This window comes from Papaver somniferum, chromosome 9 (assembly GCF_003573695.1).
Source record: "Papaver somniferum cultivar HN1 chromosome 9, ASM357369v1, whole genome shotgun sequence".
Taxonomy (NCBI): Eukaryota; Viridiplantae; Streptophyta; class Magnoliopsida; order Ranunculales; family Papaveraceae; genus Papaver; species Papaver somniferum.
Window position 1 is genome coordinate 148,259,155 of NC_039366.1, and position 22,021 is coordinate 148,281,175.

The window sequence follows — 22,021 nt, forward strand, 5'->3', positions numbered from 1 at the left end:
AAGTCCAGAGCCGCGGTACATGTACCCAGTACACGTAATGGTGTAGCTATAGTTTGGCAGCGACTTTTTGGTACGCATACTCGGTATCCATACCATAAAAAGCCTGTGAACTCGTGAACAAGAAAGGTATGCATACCTAGTATGCAAACCGGAAAAGATCTGTTGGTTTCAAAACCGGAAAGGTCCGTATACCATAAAAGATCTGTGAGTTCCTGAACTTGTTTTTGTATTAAGGGTACACATACCCGGTACACGTACTATGAAAATAATATTCACGAACAGGTATAGTACACGTATCTTGAACTCTCTAAGAAGACATCTGGACATGACTGATCACATTTTTGACTCAAGAAAAGTCTTAAAGTGTTATATGAAAATGGTTAAGCTTATTGTTCAATTGACTAGTTTCGGATAACTTTTATGAACCAAGCATTATACAAGGTTTAGTTACGGTTCATCCTAACCAGAGTGTATGTTCTGTTATGTTAATCTCAAGTCAAAATTTTCATCTAACGGTGATTATTGGTTGCTTGATTCCAAAGCTACCTTAGCTTAAACCTAAAGCAACCTTGATCTTAAAAATCTATAAAAGAAGAACCTCAAATAACTGGGATCTTTGAATCCCTGACACTATTCTTGTGTGTCCTAGTTGTAAACTAGAGTCATATTATCCTTAAAACCCCTATAGGATTTAGCGACTAAAAAGACTTCACTTAGGGATTCATGAAGCCAGGTCCAACTATTGTTATCTTGATAGTTCGTGTATCCTGATCTTTTTTTGATTGTCGGGCCTTGATCCAACAAACAAGATAGATAGAAATCGCAAAGTTTTTTCATCTCAGACTTTGTAATTCCACAAGTTGATATTTATGGGGTGAATAATAATCTAGGATACTTTTCGGGAGTCATAAGACCGATTTTGAGTTTTGCTAGACTTTATCTAATGCAATCGATTTCCTACCTCACCTTGATCTTTGATCAGAACGGAATTCACATATAGGCTTATCTGTGGGAGGTAGATTGGTTTAAAAGTCTTCAATTAAGTTGAAGCAACTCTTAGGCTGTAAAGGATGTCAGCTAAGGGATTCAAGAGGTGTAAGGAGCGTGACTGTAAATGAACTATTGTGGCGGTTTAATTCGGTCTCATCTACATTCTAGTCCGAAGTTCTGATAGTAGGCTAATGTTTGTAGCGACTTAATACAATTTGGTATTCAAGTATGCATTTGCGATTTCTTCGTTAACAAATTTTTGCTGGCTGTGTTATTTCTTTTCCGCATTATATTGTTTATCTTTATAATTGAAATATCACAGGTTGTATGTTAAATTCAATTCAAGTAGATAAGTTCATCGCAAATGTTGGATACGACTTGATTGATTCTTGGATATTGATCTTTGGAATCGTCCAAGTATACTCACGGTATATTCAGATTCACAGACTAGTTTCTGTAACATTCTGATTGTGAGATAAAGAGATACAAGATCTTCAAATATTTCATTGAGATTCATTAAGTTGAACTCTCAGAATTATATTTTAGTTTAGTCCATACAGGTTGCCTAAGAAAAAGTTGGTGGTGTATTTTGGTACCCCCACATTTTCAATGTGTTTTATTTAACTCTCACGTAAATGGGAATTTGAATTTAATATGAATAAAATTGTTATCATGAATTACATAGCAGGCAAGCGAGCAACAAGCTGCGTCGCAAGGCCTTTTTGAATTGCAAAACCTATCCTTTTAAAAACAAACTCTCTCGAACTGGGGGTCATGACATTGTTGTGCATGACTTTATGGACTCTCTTGAGGAGTCCAACCGCCTCTGGAGCCAAGAAACCGAAAGAAAATTTTATTATTTATTGAGGGTCAGCTAGAGGTTGGATTATAATATGGGGGTGGAGACCAGAAAACCGAATTAGAAACAGTATTAGCTTCAATAGAGAAAGACTTAAACAAGGTATAATTATACAAAGTTGATCATTGTACTTTCCTTCTCTTTAGCAAGCAAGTGCGGGGATTTACCTGTGGAGACGAGATTAAACTATTCCAACATATATGTTAATTATATGAAAATATGAACTTAATATGATGACGATTGTGAAGGTGGTATGGAAATTTCTCGCTGATCCTGACTGTCTTTAGGTCCAAATTGATGAAAGCAAAATATCTGCAAGATGAGTCTTTTTGGAAGGATAAGAAATATCACAGGTGCTCATCCATTTGGTCAGCCATGCTCAAATGGAAGGAGAAGATGAGGAAAAGATACTGTCGGGTAGTTGGTAACAGTGAACAAATTGACATAAGGAATAACCCATGGGTCCCCATCCTTCCAAGTAAGTCACCTGAACTGATGCATAATTCTAATTCTTTTATTCTACTAGCTCAACTATTTAACCCAACTGAGGTGTCCAAAATTAAGATCCCAAATAGTGAAGAAAATAGTGGTGATGAACACATTTTGACCGATCACCCAAATGGAATCTTTTGTCGAAATCTTTTCTGAAACCCATTCAAGTTAGTAGGCCATCCACGTCAACTGGGGCAGATAATAACATCCTTTGGAAGAAGTTTTGGAGGATAAAAACCCTTCCTCCAAGAGTCCAAATTTTTGTTTGGAAACTTGTTAAGAATGGATTGCCTGCACTCAGCGATATGTACAAGTTTTTTCACACTATTAATGTTGGTTGCAGATTTTGCAGTAATGTTGTGGAATCAGTTGACCACATTTTTATTCAGTTTTCCTTCTCACAAGTTGTCTTATGTTCGTCACCGCTGTCATGGATAGTAGCTATTGGAGGGAATTACAACTGCCATAGAGGTTATTGTTGAATGGGATCTGGAGAAGGACCACGAAAAACTAAAAATGGGAGCTGGTCTTTTTTGAGCTATTTGGAAGAGTATAAATCAAGCAATATTCCTCAAGCTCAGACTTAACATTCATAGTATCATTAAGGAAGCTTCTTATTGGTTTGCGCAAGATCAGAATCCTGGTGACATGTTGAACACCCTCGCTAAATCCGATATGTTGTATTGCATGTTGCTTACCTCCCAGTGGGAGTAAAGTTCAAATAAAATTTGATGGTGCTGCTGGATCTAGGGGTTTGCTTGTGCTGTTGTGATCAAAGATTGTAACTCAAGCTTTTAGAGCGAGCAATCAAAGATTTTGGAGTTTATTTCCCTTCTTGAAGCTGAAGCTAATGGTGCTCTCCTTGGACGCGGGATGCGCGTGTGACGCTGACACGACATGTGTCCGATGCACCAATTTGCATGTCCTACGCGCGTCTGGTTTGGACACACCGATGACGCATGTCCGACGCATTTTTTTTTCATTTTCGTTTAAACTCGTTCCTTTATTATTATTATTATTATTAACCAAATGAAGAAAGACAAACATTTCAAGAATATAAAACAAAGCTAGGCTAAGTTTACCTGTGTTGTGTTAGTGGTGATCAGGATTTGTCCTGACAAAAATATATCCAAAGCCGTGGTTCTCCACACCACCCCCCTACAACTCGCAGTTATTGTCCAGACCTAACCCTTCTTTTGCACGTATGCGTTAAGAGTTTTGTGAGTAATGACCGATGAATCGTTCTCTCTCCCTCCCTAGCCGCAAAAAAACCTCAAACCTCAAATTCTTCATTTTCCACCGCTGCTTAATCTCTGAACTTCAATTTCTTCATCTGTAGAAGATTGGATTTTTCTGATATCCATGTCTAACTTAAATCTGTAGAAGAGAGTTGAAGTTTTTCTTAGGGTTTTCTTTTCTACTTTCAGCTTAAGGTTTCTTAAATCAATTTAATTAAATTTAAGTTGATTTTTATTGTGTTGATAATTTTAGGTCTTCGATTTGATTCCAACCGAATTAAATCTTTCTCTATTGAATTAATTTAACATCCCACCTACATTTCAGAGATAAGAAGAATGGCAGCGCCACTGATTGAGCTGTGAATTCATGAGCCGATGAAGATGGGAGGTTTATAGTAGATTTCTTTCTGTCTCATATGTTGCTGCAACTGAAACGGAACGAAAGATGGTTGTGCTTGAACTGTAAATGTAAAATTCAGGGGTTAGGTTGAAGAATATGTGGTGCTTAGATGGGTTCGGTTGAAAATACAGTGAATATGTGGTGATTTAAAACATTTTCTTTCTTTTAATTCATTCACGTCTGACCCACTTCCAAATCTAATGTAGTAGAAATTACATAGACACAAAAATGGAGGACGACATCATTTCTTCTTCTTCTCTTCGAACTATGATTCACTGTCATTCTTAAATTTTTAACAAGGGTTTTATTTCCTCCATTTTTATATTTTGATGTATGGAATAATAATTAGAAGATGAATATCGGAACTAAATTAGCGTCAGAAATATCATTATTTTGTTTCCTCCTACAATTGAAACCCTGACTTCAAACCTACAAATCCTTGATTCAAGGTTTCTGAAATTCAAGTTCAAGTTGATTCAAGCTTTGTTAGTACCTTCGGGATCTAAACTGTTAATGCCAATTCCATCAAAGGGGATTTACTAATGGGGATTTGTATCAACAAATCTGCAGTGTTCAAAGAAACTACCCAGTGACTGATACAAACCCACCTTTCGAAAAGCGAGTAAGAAATTTCAATACTCTCGGTTATTTCGTTAATCACCACCATCAATGCTATTTCTGCATGGTGACCCAATGAGTATTAATTTTAATTTTTTTCTTATTTTTTGTGGAATTTGATTGATTAGTCATTGTAGGGTTGATTCAATTTCTGATTTTTAGATTGAATATGTGTTGGAATTATTGGGGTTTAATTAGAAGCTAAGAATCAGTATGCTTGGATTTGGCTGATAGAATTCCTAAAGCTCTAGAGGAGGTAAAAGGTAAGAAGATATGTGATCAATTGGTTTTCTTGAGTTTGAAATATTATGTATATAATCCCTGCAGCTATGGTAACATCAGAGATTGGGGACAGGTTTATCTACATTGATGAATTTATTATGGTATCTAACTTCATCAATTGATCTCTTTCGATATCGATATTTTCCTGTAACTCATAGATGATCGACCATATGACGGGTTACAATTTCTGAGTTTGCATTACTATCCATAAGTTCAATTACATTCTGTTATGAAGTCTCGCGTGATGCTAATATTGTTTGTTTGCAGTTATGGATCTTTGGGATTTATTTTTCTCTCACGTTGAGATTTCCTTGGTGTTTGCGGAAAACACAATCAAACAAATATCTCCGAGGTGCACATATCTTAGCCAAGGGTAACTTACTCAATGCATAACTGCTTAAAATGCCTTCATTTACAAGTTATAAGTACGGTTAATATACAGTGATGGCTAAAGATTATGGCTTTACTTTTTTCTTGGTGCGAAGACCCAAATACTTTTGCTGCCAAAGACATAAACCTATTTGTAGTTAGAACCAGCAGACCTTAACTTTTACAAGATTGTAAATATGCAGAGTGACTGCCTACCAGATTTGTCCTCCCAACAGATAAATCAACGGCTTTGGTTAATCCTTTCTAATATTTGTGATAAAATTGTTATTCATGTATGAATTGTTAAGGGCCTCCGTAGCCAGGCCTCAACTTCCTTTGCATTAAATTATCGCAAATGTTTTTCTTTTCTGTTTTGTTTGTCAGAGACACAAAATGTAGAGTTTTACCGTTCTTTTTTTAGTTATTACGTTCAGGTGAATTACTTACATAAGCATGGACTTGCCCATACTGAGTTAAAGTTAGAAAATGTGCATATAGGTACAGTGGATAGGCATAAGTAAGTTGTTATTAGCCACAAGTGCATCCTATTTTATCCCTGCAATCCTAGAAAAATGCCATATTTAACATGACCTTTTTTTGTCATTATACTCTCATCATTTGATTTGTTAAATAGCTGGTATTCCAAGTGATGCAGCGAGAAAGTGGATACGGTATAAGTAGTATGATATTGTTTATGTGCCATATTTGGGGTTTCTATTGTTGGTAAACTAGGATGCAGTTAATGGTCAAACCTTTAAACTGGGGCTACCATGGTGACTGCTTCTTAAACCCTGGACCAACAACGAAAACGTTAATATGAGCCACCGAGCAAGCAAGACTTTCTTATATAAATTGAAGTACATGTTCATCTAGGATACGTTTTCGAGTTCTTATGCCATTTTTAATCACCAGCTGAAATAGTTGTGTCGTTTCTCGGGATTCATGGGGAGGGTAAAAGTTTATGTACCTATGTATTCGGCTATGTACTTTATTTAGCTACAAGAAAGAGAAAAGAGAATTAACCATGAAAACTAGAAGTAAGCTTGATTGAGTCATCTGCATAGTCGGCCCAAAGTCAGAACTTCTTTCATAACAACTTCTTTCATAATATGCCCTAGATCCTTTTGCTTACAGTAAGTTAAAACTTCCAATTACAGCATGGGCCATAAAGTCTACCATAATATTACTTTAAATCAGTATAGCATTTTCGGCACTTAATAATTACTACATTTCATCATGCTTCATATCATTTGTGCACCTGTATCTTTTCTTTCGTTTTTCCTTAATATAGTTCTGCAGGGATCGGTCCTGATGGTCAGAAATTTCCTTTTATTCCCAAGGGCGTCTAGAAATTGAATTTTACTGGAGGCAGGGGAGTAACAACTGCTTGAGTTAAGGATTAGAATTGGTGGGGTCTAATGATGGAACATGGGACTACCAAAAGAGTGCACGACGTAAGACCCAGCTTTACAATGTTACCTCATATGCTTCGTAATTCTGATACTTCATTTTTTGCTGGAAGAGTGATTTTTTTGGCTAAATAGGAAGAATAATTAGTGAATATATAAATTTTTATCGTAAAATTTGAACCATAGGGTGGGGATTCTTACTAAGATCAGGTAGCTTTTAACTAAGAACAACTGCATCAGCTTAATTAATGTGATGTTACTCATACTCATATAGTATTGAGAACAACATTTATTGGTAGGATGAAGATATGGCACGCGAAGCACATTTTGGGTCAAAAAGAAAATAAATTTGATGAATCCTTTTTGAAATTTGGAATAGAGTGCATATAATAGTATACAGAGAAAGAAGCATTAGAATTCGAAATGGAAATTCTGAATCTGGAAGAAAGCTTTGTTTGTGTCTTTTCCCATTTTTTTTAAAAGATTGTAATCTGATTAAAAATATAAGTGGCTGGTTAATTTGTGGAACTTATACAAATGTTTTTAACACAGGTATATTGTTGCAAATAGGTTCCGAGGAGAGTTGGTAAAGGTAAAAAATTGTACATTACAGTGTTTTTTGCACCAAATCTTTGTTGCTATTTAAATGTATTAAATGCTTTATGGATCTTTATAGTTATGATATTGTGCCTGTAATTTGTTGTTCGGAACCAATTTTTCAGACAATAACAAAGACGGAATGATCCCCCTCATGTAATTAACGGATATTGCAGATACTCACTTTGCTTCGATACATCCATATGTCCGTGCCACTTCAATATGGTATTTGCTTATATCAAATTTCTGAATCATCTTACACCTTTGTCTAATGATGGAATCCTTTTGAAGTTTTTCAATAGTTGGGTTTTCAAGGCCTCTTCCTTAATTTTTAGGAGGTCATTTGGAACTTGGCATGTTTATATTTTTTAATTGATCATTTATAGGATAGATTGCTGCTCCTTTGAATTGTATTTCTTTTCCTTTGAGAAGCCGAGTATCAACCACGTCAAAAGTTGGGAGCCATACCAAACTCATATCTTTCTTCCAAGGAACTATCTTTAAGCGAGATCAGTGGCAAAACGGGAGACTCTATTATGTGCCGCAAGTAGAAGAGGAGGAGATGGAGGCCTTGGCTCTCTTCTATTAGTTCATCACCAGCGTAGCAGATTGTATTTCAAAACCATACTCATCTTCAATATATTTGCATCAGCTACTACAGAAAAATATAGGGTATTGTAATGGATTTATACAACAGGGATATGGCTGCTGCTGACGATGAAGCAGTACGCCGCCATTGATGATTTCGGCTATGTTGTTTTTCTTTTGAGATTTACGATTCAGTTATGTGTGCATCTTTGGCCCAAAATTTCATAACTGAATCTTTGGCCCAAAATTGTTTCGGTAATAGTGTTACTGATGTAAAGTATGCTTTTTTGGTTCTTCAAGGGGTGCAGTAGAGCAGAGATGAGTCTAGACAAGGAAAACTCAATACATTTGTCCTTCAGAAATCCATTAATCTTACTTTCAAGATGTTAAGGAATTGTTTAAGTATGAAGTAGAAATGTTTTTCCTTTTTCTGTGATGTTAGTCGGAAGTATTTGATTCATTTTCCTGCAAAATCAGTGGATTGTGCAGCGCAACTTGGTTCCCAAGGTTGTCTATGGTTGACATGTACTTTGCTAATTCCTTTGTATGATCATGTACAGAATTAGTGCCTGTGCCGTTACGGCACGGGTTAAGCCCTAGTAGATCAATAATTTAGGTCTTATTAGGATTTTGTAATTGGAAATGACATCACGTATATCCTTAGTTGGACATGTGTTGTTCTAAGAATACATTTTGATTGTGCTATGTGTGTAATAGTGACTGATTGTTTAACCTTCGGCGTGTATAAACAAACGATATCTTCTTTTTTTTTGAAATTTATATACATGTAGCATCATTTTCTAATTTTTAGGATCGAAATACTCGACTTTGTTGTATAAATACATGATTATATATATAAATAAAATATGTATATACGTGTCCCCGTCCTAATTTTTTGAGAATTTTTTAATGTCCGCGTCCTCATCGTGTCCGCGTCCGTGCAACCCAGATCTTATCCTTTATTTATCGATTAAAAAAAAAAGGGGGCAAGCCCGAGTGCCAGATGGTACCACCTTCTACGTGATAATGGATGTGGGAACTGATAAGCATTGTTTTTGTGCAGTGTGTGCTAACTTGTGTACGGTGAATTTAGACACAATACATAACAAAAATCAGTTCACTGCGATCCAAGCTTGATTTTATCCATATTCCTCTCTGCAATGTCTAGAAGTTAGATAATCTGTATACAACATATAAGTTCGATTGCGAGAGTCCAAAAACCAGAGTCACAAGAGGCGATTTTGACAGAAAAACAGACAAATCGCTATAACGCCATTTCCCGGAGGAAGATATTTTACTAGGAAAATCTTGACATTACATTTTAGGTCTTCCAAGCCTTGAGGGTTTCGGTGATGTGGTAAATGTGTGCTTACAGAAACCAAGCTAAACATAAAATTCTCAGTTGCATTTCAGGTTGAAGCACTGCCATCCCAGCTGGATTAATTACAATTTGCTCTTAATCACGGGTATGCAGCAGCCGTGGGTCTGGCCTCCAGCTTGTCCAGTAGTCCCAAAATAAAAGAAATAAATAACAGACAAAAATAAACTGAATTAAACTAATTGTGCAGATATAGCGAAAGCAAGTCTAACAAAATTAATGGCATAACCAGCCATAATAATATCTGGCGGAGAGAATGGAAAATAAACCGAAATACCAACATTGTTCTGCCAAAGTAACAAGGACCAGCAGCAAAGAAACATAACCAAACTAAAGACATACTATAAAAATACCCATCAGCAAAGTTCATCAAACTTAGTCGACCTCCTCAATCTTGGGACCAGCACCTCCAGCTCCTGCGGGAACTTCATCATCCATACCTCCACCCATGTCAGCACCAGCTCCCTGGTACATCTTGGCAATGATTGGGTTGCAGATGCTTTCAAGCTCCTTCATCTTGTCATCGAACTCATCAGCCTCAGCAAGTTGGTTGGCATCCAACCACTGAATGGCTGCTTCAATCGAATCCTCAATCTTCTTCTTGTCCTCAGCTGTTAGCTTGGCACCGATCTTCTCATCCTTGATTGTGTTCCTCATGTTGTAAGCATAGTTCTCAAGAGCATTCTTGGATTCAACCTTTTTCTTGTGTTCCTCATCCTCAGACTTGTATTTCTCTGCCTCTTGAACCATCTTTTCAATATCTTCCTTAGACAACCTACCTTTGTCATTGGTGATGGTGATCTTGTTCTTCTGTCCAGTAGTCTTGTCCTCAGCTGAGACATTAAGGATACCATTGGCATCAATGTCAAAGCAGACAGTGATTTGTGGAACACCACGAGGAGCTGGGGGAATTCCAGACAACTCAAATTTACCCAATAAGTTGTTATCCCTGGTCCTGGTTCTCTCTCCTTCATATACTTGAATCAACACGCCTGGTTGGTTGTCAGAGTACGTAGAGAAAACTTGTTCCTTCTTGGTGGGGATGGTGGTGTTTCTAGCTATCAAAACAGTCATGACACCTCCAGCAGTTTCCAAACCAAGAGACAGAGGGGTAACATCCAATAGCAAAAGATCTTGAACCTTTTCATTACCCTCACCACTCAAGATGGCAGCTTGAACAGCAGCACCGTAAGCAACAGCCTCATCTGGGTTGATGCTCTTGCAAAGCTCCTTTCCGTTGAAGAAATCTTGCAACAACTGTTGAACTTTAGGAATCCTGGTGGATCCACCAACAAGCACAACATCGTGGACAGTGCTCTTGTCCATCTTGGCATCTCTTAAACACTTCTCAACTGGCTCCATACATTTTCTGAACAGATCCATGTTCAACTCCTCAAATCTGGCACGGGTGATGGTGGAGTAGAAGTCAATACCTTCAAACAAAGAATCAATTTCAATAGTTGTCTGGGCAGTGGATGATAGAGTCCTCTTTGCTCTTTCACAAGATGTTCTCAATCTTCTAAGAGCTCTTGGGTTTCCACTAATATCCTTCTTGTTCTTTCTCTTGAATTCCTGAACAAAGTGGTTCACCATTCTGTTGTCGAAGTCCTCACCACCAAGATGAGTGTCTCCGGCTGTGGCTTTAACTTCAAAGATACCCTCCTCAATAGTTAGAAGAGAGACATCAAAGGTACCACCTCCAAGATCAAAGATAAGAACATTCTTCTCTCCAACACTGGTGGCCTTTTTGTCAAGACCATAGGCAATGGCAGCAGCTGTAGGCTCATTGATAATACGCATAACATTAAGACCAGCAATGACTCCAGCATCCTTTGTAGCTTGACGCTGTGAATCGTTGAAGTAGGCAGGGACTGTAACAACAGCGTTCTTAACTGTAGAACCAAGGTATGCCTCAGCAATCTCACGCATCTTAATCAAGACCATGGATGAGATTTCCTCGGCAGCAAACTGCTTCTCCTCGCCCTTGTATGAGACCTCAATCATGGGCTTGTCAGCTGGGCCAGATAGAACCTTGAATGGCCAGTGCTTGATATCACCCTGGACAGTGGTGTCACTGAATCTCCTACCAATCAAACGCTTGGCATCTGAAAGCCAAACAATCACATTAGCAATACCTCTTTGACAGAGGAACATATTTGGTTACCTTTAAATCAGATGTAACTAAATAACTATACTGTCATAACAGTTAACTAGATCAATGGATAGACGTGCAAAAAACATTGATACTTCATTCACACACACTTAGTGGTACCATGAAATTTTTTGAGCTTATTTCTATCAGACTAAAGTCTAACTTCTTGTAAAAATAATTAAAGAGACTGAACTGAACACTAAACCCTATTTATAGGATAAATAGTACAGACTGACTGGAATCATAAATCAGTAACCTACACATGCTTGCTTTCAGTTCAGATTGCCGAATCATAAATCAAAGTATAATGACTAATAAACCATGTACATCATATTGTGTCAAACAAACTACTAAATCAGATCTATGATCCAGAAAACAGATCCAACAAAACACTAATATAAATCATGGATCTATAAACACAGCTCAATCTACACTTCACAAATCACTATTACAGTTAAAAACCAAGTTTACCTAAACCTAGAAAGCTTCTAATGATACAATACAGCTTAATGAACACCCAAAAAACAGTAAACAAGCAATACAAAGTACAAAAGCAAACAAATCGAAACAAAAAACACAAGATCTAAGATTTAAACAAGAAATCTTACCAAAAACAGTGTTGATTGGGTTCATGGCAACCTGATTCTTTGCAGCATCACCGATCAAACGTTCTGAATCAGTGAAACCAACATATGAAGGAGTAGTTCTGTTTCCTTGATCATTAGCAATGATTTCAACACGATCGTGTTGCCATACTCCAACACATGAGTATGTAGTACCTAGATCGATACCAATAGCAGGTCCTTCACCTTTACCAGCCATTTTTTTTTCGATGAAAAATCGCCGAATATGAGAAACCCTAGAGATAGGGAAAGAAAAAGAGACGAAGTTTTAGGAAGAACCGGAGAAAAGAGAGTCTCTAGGGTTTCAGAGGATTTTTTCAAGGAGGGAAGATACGAATATATATATGAGTTACACCATTCTTCGAGAATGTTCTCAAAAGTATTGTGTGGTTAGTTTAGGACCGTTAGATGAAATTTTTAAGACGGTCTAGATTAGAAATTTCTCTATAATTACGATAGTGTCCAGAACGCGCTCTTTCTGAAATTTCCAGTGGTGGAGTTGTTGGCGTTCACACGATAAATCTCAACGGTTAGGAGTGAGTCTGAGTATTGGGTGTGAGTTTGACAAATCAATACTTTGACTCAGACGGCTAGGTTATTGGAGTTTTGGTCCAATTTGGAGCCAGAAACTGTAAGTTTTTTCTGACTCTTGATTGCTAATTAGGGTTTTGGTTTTGAACGACCAGGATTGGTTGTTCTTTTTTGCATCTTTATCTTTCAGGGCAAAAAAATCCGCTAACAGACCGACACATAAAACTACTGCTATACCTTTGCCCTTTAGCCTTTGGGTCGCACCCGTGCCCCATTCTTCTTCTTTTTTTTTTTTTTTCATGCTAAATACACACCGATATAATAAGCAAGCAAAGAGTTACAGATTTCTTTTAGGTTCTCTTTCCTAAAGCTGGATCTAATGGGATCCAACATTCAAGATTTCCATTGTAGAAGTGTCGTTTATTCACGCACTGTTTCCTTGATTCCCAGAGAGTGCTTCATTTTGCTTGGATCCAAGATGGAAGTAACCCAGGCACGCGCTTTGAAACTGCGTATCAAAAAAGCACCAAACGCGGTTCCTAAATGCGTACCAGCGAATATTCTACAGAAATATTCTTCCGCACGCCGTTCCTAACAGCGTGCCACGCTGATTCAAATTGCGTATTAACATTTTTTTCAAATCAATTCTAAAATTACCCTACTGCTCCATAACAACATAGTCAAACCGTTCCATTCAATAGGATCGAAATCAATCTTTTGTAACTAAATTCAAAAACCCAAAATCAACAAAATCAATCAAAACTAAAATTTCATACCTTGTGTTGATTTGTTGGTGAAATCTCCCAAAAATACCACCAATAGATTCCCCACGGCTTCTAGAACAAACCCTTGAAAGATTTTAGCCTAGAGAACACTAAATCGTCTTGAATCAACTCATGGGAAGTGAGGTTCTACGGGTTTAGGTTGAAGAAGAAGAGAGAAAGAAAGAAAAGAGAAGAAGGAGTGCGGCTTCTGTATGATTTAGGGTTCTCTAGGCTACGCACTTTGAAACTGCGTATTGACCGGTCAACACGGTCAATACGCTGCTAGGAACGGCGCATTTGAGTTTTCCTATGATACGCGGTTAGAAACGGCGTGTCGCGCAGGTTCAAATGGCGTATCAACTAGGAATCTCGGATCCCCATTGCCCGTGCGTTGTATTTTGGTGACGTGGATCCAAGAAAAAGCTTGAATCTTGGACCATGATTAGACCCAGCCTAATAAGAGAGTTTAAAAGGGAAGGAAAAGAGACCCATAGACCCTTAAGACCAAGTTTTCTAACCCGACGTGCAAGCCGATCTGCTAGCTGATTGTTCACACGCTTTACATACATAATCTTAAACGACATTGAACTAGAAATTAAACTCCGACAATGCTCAACAAGGTCACTACTTCTCCAAGCAATATTTGTGTTGGCACCATTACTGAACTGCACAAGCTGAAACAGTCAATGACAAAGACGACTCTGGTAAGATGCATCTCCTCTGCCCAAGGGATGGCCAAAATAAGTGCAGCAGCTTCGGCACCTACTGCATCTGACATCAAACCATAGTCTGAACGACATCTTCTTACATTTCCTGCAGTGTCACACCAAATAACACTCAAACCCGTATTATAATCTGTAAAGGAGCCATCAATAAACATAAAATGATCCACATTAGTACTAGGGATCTTGATAACCACAAAAGGAGGAGCAAAAGAAGGAGACCTAGGAGAAATGTAAGTGTTAATCATTCTCTTTATGTCCAAAATAATCTTATTCAGATCTAAAGAGGCATTCTTGAAAATCACTTCACACCTGATTTTCCAAACACACCATAAGACTATGCCACCAATGCTAGGCCAAGAAACAGTAAATGGGGATGCACCTAATGCAGAATCATGCCAAAAGAGAAAGTAATCATCAATCCAATCTAGATCTAAGTTGATCAAGTGTTGTAAAGAGAGACCAAACCATATGTGTTTAACCACTTCACAGTCAATAAAAATATAAGTGTTGTCCTCATATCTCTTACAAAGAGGACAAAGATCATCAACTTCAGTATTATAAAACCTAAGCATAAAGTTAACTGGAAGCATGTACGCAAAGATTTTCCACAAGAAAAACTAAATTTTTGGCAAACAGTCAATCGCCCACACTTTCTTCCAGAATGTAGAACCATCTGGTGGCGAATAGTCATTCATATAAACTTTGTAGGCAGACTTAATGGTAAACTTTCCATTACTAGTGTGCGCCCACATTAAGGAGTCATTATGAAGAAGATTTAATCTGATAGTCTTAATCCTAGTAACATCCTCTGTTGTGAACAAAGAAGAAAGCAAACTATCATTCCAACTACCATTTTGAATATCAAAAAGCTCATTAACAAACACAAAATCACTATGAGAAGATTTTCTGGGCACTAGAGGATGCAAATTTCCAGGAATCCAGTTAGAAGACCAAATGTGTGAAGAAACTCCATCATTAATTTTTATGACTGAGTTAGCTTTAATAAATTGTACTCCATTGACAATACCTTTCCATATCCAAGAAGAGGAACTAGCCGCTTTGTCAATCTCTAACAAGTTCTGATTAGGAAAATATTTATCTTTCATAAAACGAGAAATTAAGAAATTGGGATTTTTCATAATTCGCCAACCAAGCTTACTGATAAAGACATGATTCATAACATAAGTATTTCGAATACATAAACCACCATTTAATTTGGATATACCTATATCCCCCCAGGAACTAAAATATACAGCTCTTTTGGGATTCTTTTTAGACCACCAGAAAGTTCTCTGAATGGAATCAATTTTAGAGGTAATAGTCTTCGAAAGAGGGAAACATGCCATATGATAAACTGCTAAACTAGACAACACATGCTTAGTAACAACAGTTCTCCCAGCCACGTTGAGATTAGTCTTTTTTGTGTTACTTAATCTAGAATATAGGTTTTCGATAAGAAAATTGAAAGAATTGGTCTTATCTTTTCCAACAAAAAGGGGAGACCCTAGATACCTTTCAGAATTACTAAGGAATTTCATCTTAAGAATTTTAGCCAAAATTTTAATATGCTTATGATGCATTTTCTTGCTAGTTATAAATCCAGAATTCTCAAAATCAATTGCCTGACCTGAAGCCTGCGCAAAGGTATCAATAATCTTGAGGAGACTCTTAGTATAAGAGACAGAAGCCTTGCAAAACAGCATACAATCGTCAGCAAAAAAAAGATGAGAGATAGAAGGGATGTTCTTTTTAAATCTGAAGCCTTGTATCAACTTTTCATCCTCTGCTTTCACCAACAATTGAGACAAAACTTCCATACAAAGAATAAAAATGTAAGGCAAAAGACAGTCCCCTTGCCTTATACCATGAGATGGGTAAAAGGGATCACTGGGAGAGCCATTCACCAAGACATAATATGAAACAGTACAAATACACTGAGATATCATCTGACACCATTCATCGGAGAACCCCAGTTTTTTAAAAACAGCAAGAATGAAGGACCACTCCAATCTATCGAAAGCTTTAGAAAGATCAAGCTTAATAGCTAAATAACCATTCTTGGAGCTTTTCTTTTTCCTTTTAAAGGAATGCAGAATTTCATGAGTAATAACGACATTATCATGAATTTGATGATTGGCAACAAAGGCAGACTGAAAAGGCGAAACCAAACTATCCATAAGGGGTTTCAAACGATTCGTTAAGATTTTAGAAATAATTTTATAAACATAATTTGATAATCTAATAGGCCTGAAGTCATGGGGAGAAGAAGCATTTTTGATTTTGGGAATTAAGGAAATGAAAGAGAAATTAATTTGTTTTAGAAGAAATCTGTTTTTGAAAAAACTCTGAATATGCGAAATCACCTCAACTTGCACAATATCCCAGTTATCCTGAAAGAAACCTGCCTGAAAACCATCAGGCCCCGGTGAGCTCCAGGAAGCAAGACTATTAACTGTATCTCTAATCTCCTGATAGGTGGGTATGGCAATCAACGAGGAATTAACTTCATCACTGATAATGGGTGTAACATATTTTAGAGCTGCCTCAATGACATATTACCAGGACTAGAAGAAGTAAAAAATCTTTTTAAAATGTATAGTAAAAATCTTTTTAAAATGTATAGAGAGCAGTTGAACAACTTGATCTTTGTCTTCTAGCCAGTTACCTTGATCATCTCTAATTGTGTGAATTGTGTTGTACATATTCCTAAGATTCACAGAATTGTGAAAGAAATTTGTGTTCCTATCATACTGTGTGAAGTAGTTGATCATAGATTTCTGTTTATAGAAGCAATGCTCAATTTCATACCAATAATCTAATTGCTTAGAATAATTCAAAATATATTGACCAATCTGAGGGGAATAAGGAAGAGCTTGAAGTCTTTCTAACTCAGAGTTGAGCCTACCTATAGTAGTTTTAATATGCCCAAAGGAATTGATATTCCATTTACTCAGGTCGAATTTCACATGCTTCAGTTTATTCACAACAACAAAGGTAGGAGAACCAACAACCCTTTTAGACCAAGATTCGTTCAAAACTTCTTTAAATTCTGGATTAAGTTGCCAACATTTGAAGAATTTATACGGAATATTTAAGTTTCTAACCCAATGAAAACATTGAACCAAAACAGGACTATGATCAGAAAATATTCTTCCTAAGTTAGTAGCACGGGTTTGAGGAAGTACCGTGACCCGTTTATCATTGATGAAATCCTTGTCTAGTTTTTCTAATATTAACTTATTTGGATTCTTAAATCTTATATTGCACCAAGTATAGGGATTACCAAAAGAAACAACTTCATGCATATTCATATCCAATAGCTTATCATTGACAAATTTAGGAGGAAATGATCTAGCAGAATTACCACCTTGTTTGTCGGAAACATGTAGAATAAAATTAAACTCACCTACAGAAGCCGAGGATTACTGTTATTATCATTCATGTCACTAAGAAAATTCCATTGGTTCTTCATACCAGCAACATTCAAAGAGCCATAAATAAAAGAGACAACACAGTTTTTAATTGTAGGCGAAACATCACACAAAATATGGATCATATTCAGGGAGTAACCTAGATTCTCAATTGTGGATTTTTTAAAGTAACCAAAAGCCAGTCCTCCAGATTTTCCCAACATAAGGAATGATAATCCAAGTATCATAAGGTAAATGATGGGTGAATTTCCTAACAGTGTCCTCATTAACCATTGTTTCCAATAAACATGTACCATCTAGTTTGTATTTCCTATAAAGACTAAATAAATGCCTCCAATTTTTATCTGAACAACACCCATTTATATTACAACTTAAAAATTTCATGATGCAAAGAGAAAGCTACAAACTCTAGGATCAGAAGAAAAACAAGCAGTAATAACAGCAGAGAAAAGATAGAAAAAACACATGGCAATAATGAAATGACAGGAAATAGATAAGTGAACTTACTGGGTCATGATCCATGGAGGCATCCTCAGCCATAGAGTCATCATCCATCATCATGAGATCAATTTCTATTTCAAAATCTTCATCAGTAATAACCGGTTCCTTCCGGTGGAAGAGAGGCTAAAGGCATTGGTTCTAGAATAATAGTATCCTTGAATTCTTCCTTCTAAAAAGGTACACTCGAAAGGCCCGTGCCCCATTCATTTTATGATCATGGAACCAACTTGTTCCATTTATTTTATTTATTTACTTAGTATAAAATAGAAATATATAACACGTGCCATAATGGCACGACATACTGTTGTACCTTTACCCTTTAGCCTTTGGGTTATCGAACGCACATGTCGTGCTCCATTCACTTTATTATCTTTTTTTAATAGATAAAGGCCTTAAAAAAGGCTAATGATCCCCCTCAACAGTTGGTATAAGCCAAACTGGAGGAACAGACCAGTATATAGAGGAATTGTTCAACTTTGCCCATTGAGCAAGCTCCTGTGTAACAAAATTACAATAACGGGGTTGAAAAGAAAAAACACGAGCAACTAAACTAGAAGAGAAAAGTAGAATATCCTTAAAGATAACATTCGTTCTTGAGTCACCATCAAACGGGCCAGCTGAAAATTGATCAATGAGACTTTTAGCATCACTCTCAATGATGATGTGTGTGAATTTTTCCTCTGCGACTTTCTTCAAGACTTCCCAGATTGCTCTGGCTTCAGCTTCTACAGCAGACTTTACTTCAAAAACCAGGGAGGCACAAAAAGAAGCTTTGCTTGCAAAATCCCGCATCACATACCATGCATCATTATCTCCAGAGATATCATCATAGGCTCCATCAATATTACACTTATCCAACCAAATGAGGGGGGAATCCATTTGTCACACAAACTAATAGAAGTAGTAGGAGAAATAGTTAAGCAAGATTTCCTAGTTAAGAGCATAGCTCTAGCTAAGACTGTTAAGTGAGTTTCTTTAATGTTTTGGAAGACAAGGTTGTTTCTACTACTCCAGATAGACCAGAGGACCGCAACAAAAAAACATTGTTCTTCATCAGGAAGTTTAGTCATAGGGTTAGTAAGCCAATAGATCAACCAATCAATGAAAGACTTATTTTGAAAACCTGAGTGTTGACACAAAGGGAACTGAGAAACCAAACTCTACTAGCAAAAGGGCAGGGAATTAAGGCAAGCATGACAGACTCATGAGGATCAGTACATCTATCACAATCAATACTATGCATGGGCATTTTAGTGTATAAAATAGTTCTGGCTGGTAGAGCATTTCTAGCAGCTTTCCAACAAAAAATTTGGATTCTGTAAGGAACCCTGATTTTCCAAATGCGCTTCCAAAGATTGATACAAGGGAAAGGTCTAAGGCCTCTAATTCCCATGTAGGCAGACTTAGAGAATTCCAGATTTATCAAAGTTTATTTCTTGACCGGAATCTAAGCAGTATTTGTGAAGATAATCTTTAATAGTCTGAAAGTCTTTAATAGTAGCTTTAGAAAAAAGGAGGGATTCATCAGCAAACAAAAGATGTGTCATAGCAGGAGCATCTTTACACACTTTTATGCCTTCAACCAAACCTTTAGAAGAGAGGTATCAATGTAAGAATATAGAGCCTCGGAGAAAATAATATAAACATAAGGGATAGAGGGTCTCCCTGCCTCAGTCCTCTTTCTGGTTTGAAGAAACCAGTGGGACTACCATTAAGGTGGACTGAGTAGGATACAGAGGAGACACACTGGTTAATAAGTTTTATCCAGTGATCAGACAACCCCATTTTTTTAAAAACATTTTCAAGAAAAGACCACTCCATGTTATCATAAGCTTTGGATATATCAAGCTTGATGGCAGCAATGCCTTCAGCTTTGTCATTTTGATTAACATCATATACGGCCTCATTATCAGAAATACTCCTCTTAGGTATGAAGGCACTTTGGTTTTGGGAGATAATGTTATTCATAAAAGGCTTCAATCTATTAGCTAAAGTCTTATAGAGAATTTTATAAATGAAGTCACACAGGCCAATGGGTCTATATTGAGAAACCAACTCAGCAAGAGGCACTTTTGGGATGAGTGCAATACTATTATGGTTAAAAACTTTAGCAATATGACCAGTTCCGAGACAAGTTTGGGTCATATTAATGATAGCCCCAACAATATCCCAATGTTTTTGATAAAAAAGACCAGTGAAGCCATCCGGTCCTGGTGCCTTCTTTCCTCTCATTTGAAAAACAACATTCTTAATCTCCTCTGGGGAAAGAGGAGAATTCAGCTGAAAATTATCAGCTTCAGAGAACTTGACAGGGAGATTTTGAAGGATCTCATCTTGGAATTGTTGAGGATGAGTAGAGTAAAGAGTTTTGAAATAATCTATGAAGGAATTACCAATACTATTTCTATCAGTTAGAATAGTATCAGAAGAATCCTTAATCCAGCTAATAGCATTTGTCTTTCTTCTAAAGAGGGTAACTCTATGGAAATAGGGTGAATTTCTGTCACCTTCCAAAAGCCAAACATCTCTAGACTTATCCTTCCAATAGAGTTCCTCTAGGTTATAGAGGTAGTCTAGTCTAGCTTTAAGTCTAGCTATGGAGTTGGAATTAGTGGGATTGGAAGTTTGGATTTCAACTAGTTCTCCCCTGGTGGTATATATATTGGTTTGAATATTACCAAAAGAGGATTTATTCCAATCTCTAAGGCCTTTCTTGGTACTCAGGAGTTTAGCTTTAAGTTTATAAGCAGGGGAGCCTACAACATTAGTAAACCAAGAATTAACTGTAATATCTCTACAAGTAGGATCCTCAATCCACATAGACATGAAGTGGAAGGGCCTAGGCATACAAATGTCTTCAAAGTTAAAGCCTATATGCATGGGGCAGTGATCAGATGAGGCTCTAGGTAGATTATTGACACAAAGTTTGGGAAATAAACTTTCGGTTAAATTGTGTTTCGAAGGCACATACGGAGGTATATTTATGCTCAATACCACGGCTTGAAAATACTTATACAAACTAGCACGAGCTTTCCAATATACCGGAGCCGGGTATTATCTAATTAGAGAATGACAAATGTGTCCCAAAGAATCTGTCGCACGTATGTCGCGGTTCAATGGCCCATATAAATCAGGAAAGTACTGCATTTTACCATATCATTTCTCTCTCTTCAAATATTGGGCGATTATCTCCCAATAGATCCTTCAAACCCTAGTTCTTTTGGTGCAAATTATACCGCGGCATGCGTGCTTTCGCCCATAAAGTTCATTAAACGTAAGCTAAATTTCATCCTTACCGCGACCGCAACTCTAATTTCAGATTATTTTGGATGTTTTCCTAATTTTTGCTCTTTGTTTGGATTGTGTCTAGGGTTTTAGGTTTTCGGCACTGGTAAAATATTTTCCTTAAACTTATTTTAACACTCTGAATCCATGGATTCTTCACGGTTATTTCAACTCTGGAAGTAATAAATTACTAGTTATTTCATTGTTTTATACTTATTTGTGTGTTTATTTTAGAATTGGAGACACAATTCCATGGGTTTTTCATGGTTATTTCAATTCTAAAAATAATAAATTACTAGTTACTTCTTTGTTTTACACTTATTTGTGTTTGTCGCTAAATTTACTTTGTTTTCTCCAGACCATGGTTTAGTCCATCATCTTGCAAAAAAAATGTTTATCCTTTCAGATACTGACCCTACAAAACCATACATCTTAAATACAGATTTTTATTCCTTGACATTTAACCCTGTTTAATTCTTTGCAAAATTAATTATGTATAGTTCTCAAAACAAACCCAATGAAACTTTTGACCGGATTGAGAGTGAATGTTATATCGTTTAGAGAATGAATTGATATAATGGTAAATTGATTGCTTATCCATGGTGTTAGGAAAAGATGTCTGCTACTCCAGCGGGAGGTGCGGCAGATACTGACATCCAAGATGATGTTAGGTCCAAAGAATCGTTAGAGACAGCTTTTGCATCTGTTGATGTTAGGTCCAAAGAATCGTTAGAGACAGCTTTTGCATCTGTTGAATCGTCGACATGTGATTAATCATGAACCGAACCA

At 36.9% G+C, this 22,021-nt stretch overlaps 2 protein-coding genes and 1 long non-coding RNA gene across 16 annotated transcripts; 1 reads left to right on the forward strand and 2 right to left on the reverse strand.

Annotated features, from left to right (window-relative positions):
• Positions 1–3,513: 3,513 nt before the first annotated feature.
• On the forward strand, positions 3,514–8,244 carry LOC113309921. Of its 14 annotated transcripts, none has more exons than XR_003340803.1 (5): positions 3,514–4,980; positions 5,147–5,252; positions 6,548–6,702; positions 7,210–7,249; positions 7,380–8,244. It is a non-coding gene; the product is annotated as an uncharacterized LOC113309921 (long non-coding RNA). The 14 variants fall into 14 exon arrangements; XR_003340805.1 differs by having other exon boundaries at positions 6,589–6,702; XR_003340794.1 differs by having other exon boundaries at positions 3,514–6,702; positions 7,380–7,479; positions 7,641–8,244.
• Positions 8,245–9,371: 1,127 nt separating this feature from the next.
• LOC113310110 (probable mediator of RNA polymerase II transcription subunit 37e) lies at positions 9,372–12,317 on the reverse strand. Its single transcript, XM_026558682.1, has 2 exons — positions 11,981–12,317; positions 9,372–11,325 (listed from the first exon to the last, which is right to left on the reverse strand). Exons 1-2 carry the CDS (start codon positions 12,192–12,194, stop codon positions 9,596–9,598), a joined length of 1,944 nt encoding a protein of 647 aa, XP_026414467.1. The 5' UTR covers positions 12,195–12,317; the 3' UTR covers positions 9,372–9,595.
• A 1,568-nt stretch (positions 12,318–13,885) lies between these two features.
• LOC113312696 lies at positions 13,886–17,805 on the reverse strand. Its single transcript, XM_026561433.1, has 5 exons — positions 17,778–17,805; positions 16,681–17,421; positions 16,379–16,554; positions 14,650–16,165; positions 13,886–14,562 (listed from the first exon to the last, which is right to left on the reverse strand). Exons 1-5 carry the CDS (start codon positions 17,803–17,805, stop codon positions 13,886–13,888), a joined length of 3,138 nt encoding a protein of 1,045 aa, XP_026417218.1.
• Positions 17,806–22,021: the final 4,216 nt, after the last annotated feature.

What these genes read in the sequence shown, in the direction of transcription:
- LOC113310110 (XM_026558682.1), bottom strand. Translation starts at nt 12,194, where the DNA reads ATGGCTGGTAAAGGTGAAGGACCTGCTATTGGTATCGATCTAGGTACT. An exon ending in CCCAATCAACACTGTTTTTG is followed by an intron (nt 11,326 to 11,980) that starts GTAAGATTTCTT and finishes TTTGGCTTTCAG; the next exon opens with ATGCCAAGCGTTTGATTGGT.
- LOC113312696 (XM_026561433.1), bottom strand. Translation starts at nt 17,805, where the DNA reads ATGGGTGTTGTTCAGATAAAAATTGGAG. An exon ending in TGTTCAGATAAAAATTGGAG is followed by an intron (nt 17,422 to 17,777) that starts GCATTTATTTAG and finishes CGGCTTCTGTAG; the next exon opens with GTGAGTTTAATTTTATTCTA. An exon ending in GAAAGTGTGGGCGATTGACT is followed by an intron (nt 14,563 to 14,649) that starts GTTTGCCAAAAA and finishes ATAATACTGAAG; the next exon opens with TTGATGATCTTTGTCCTCTT.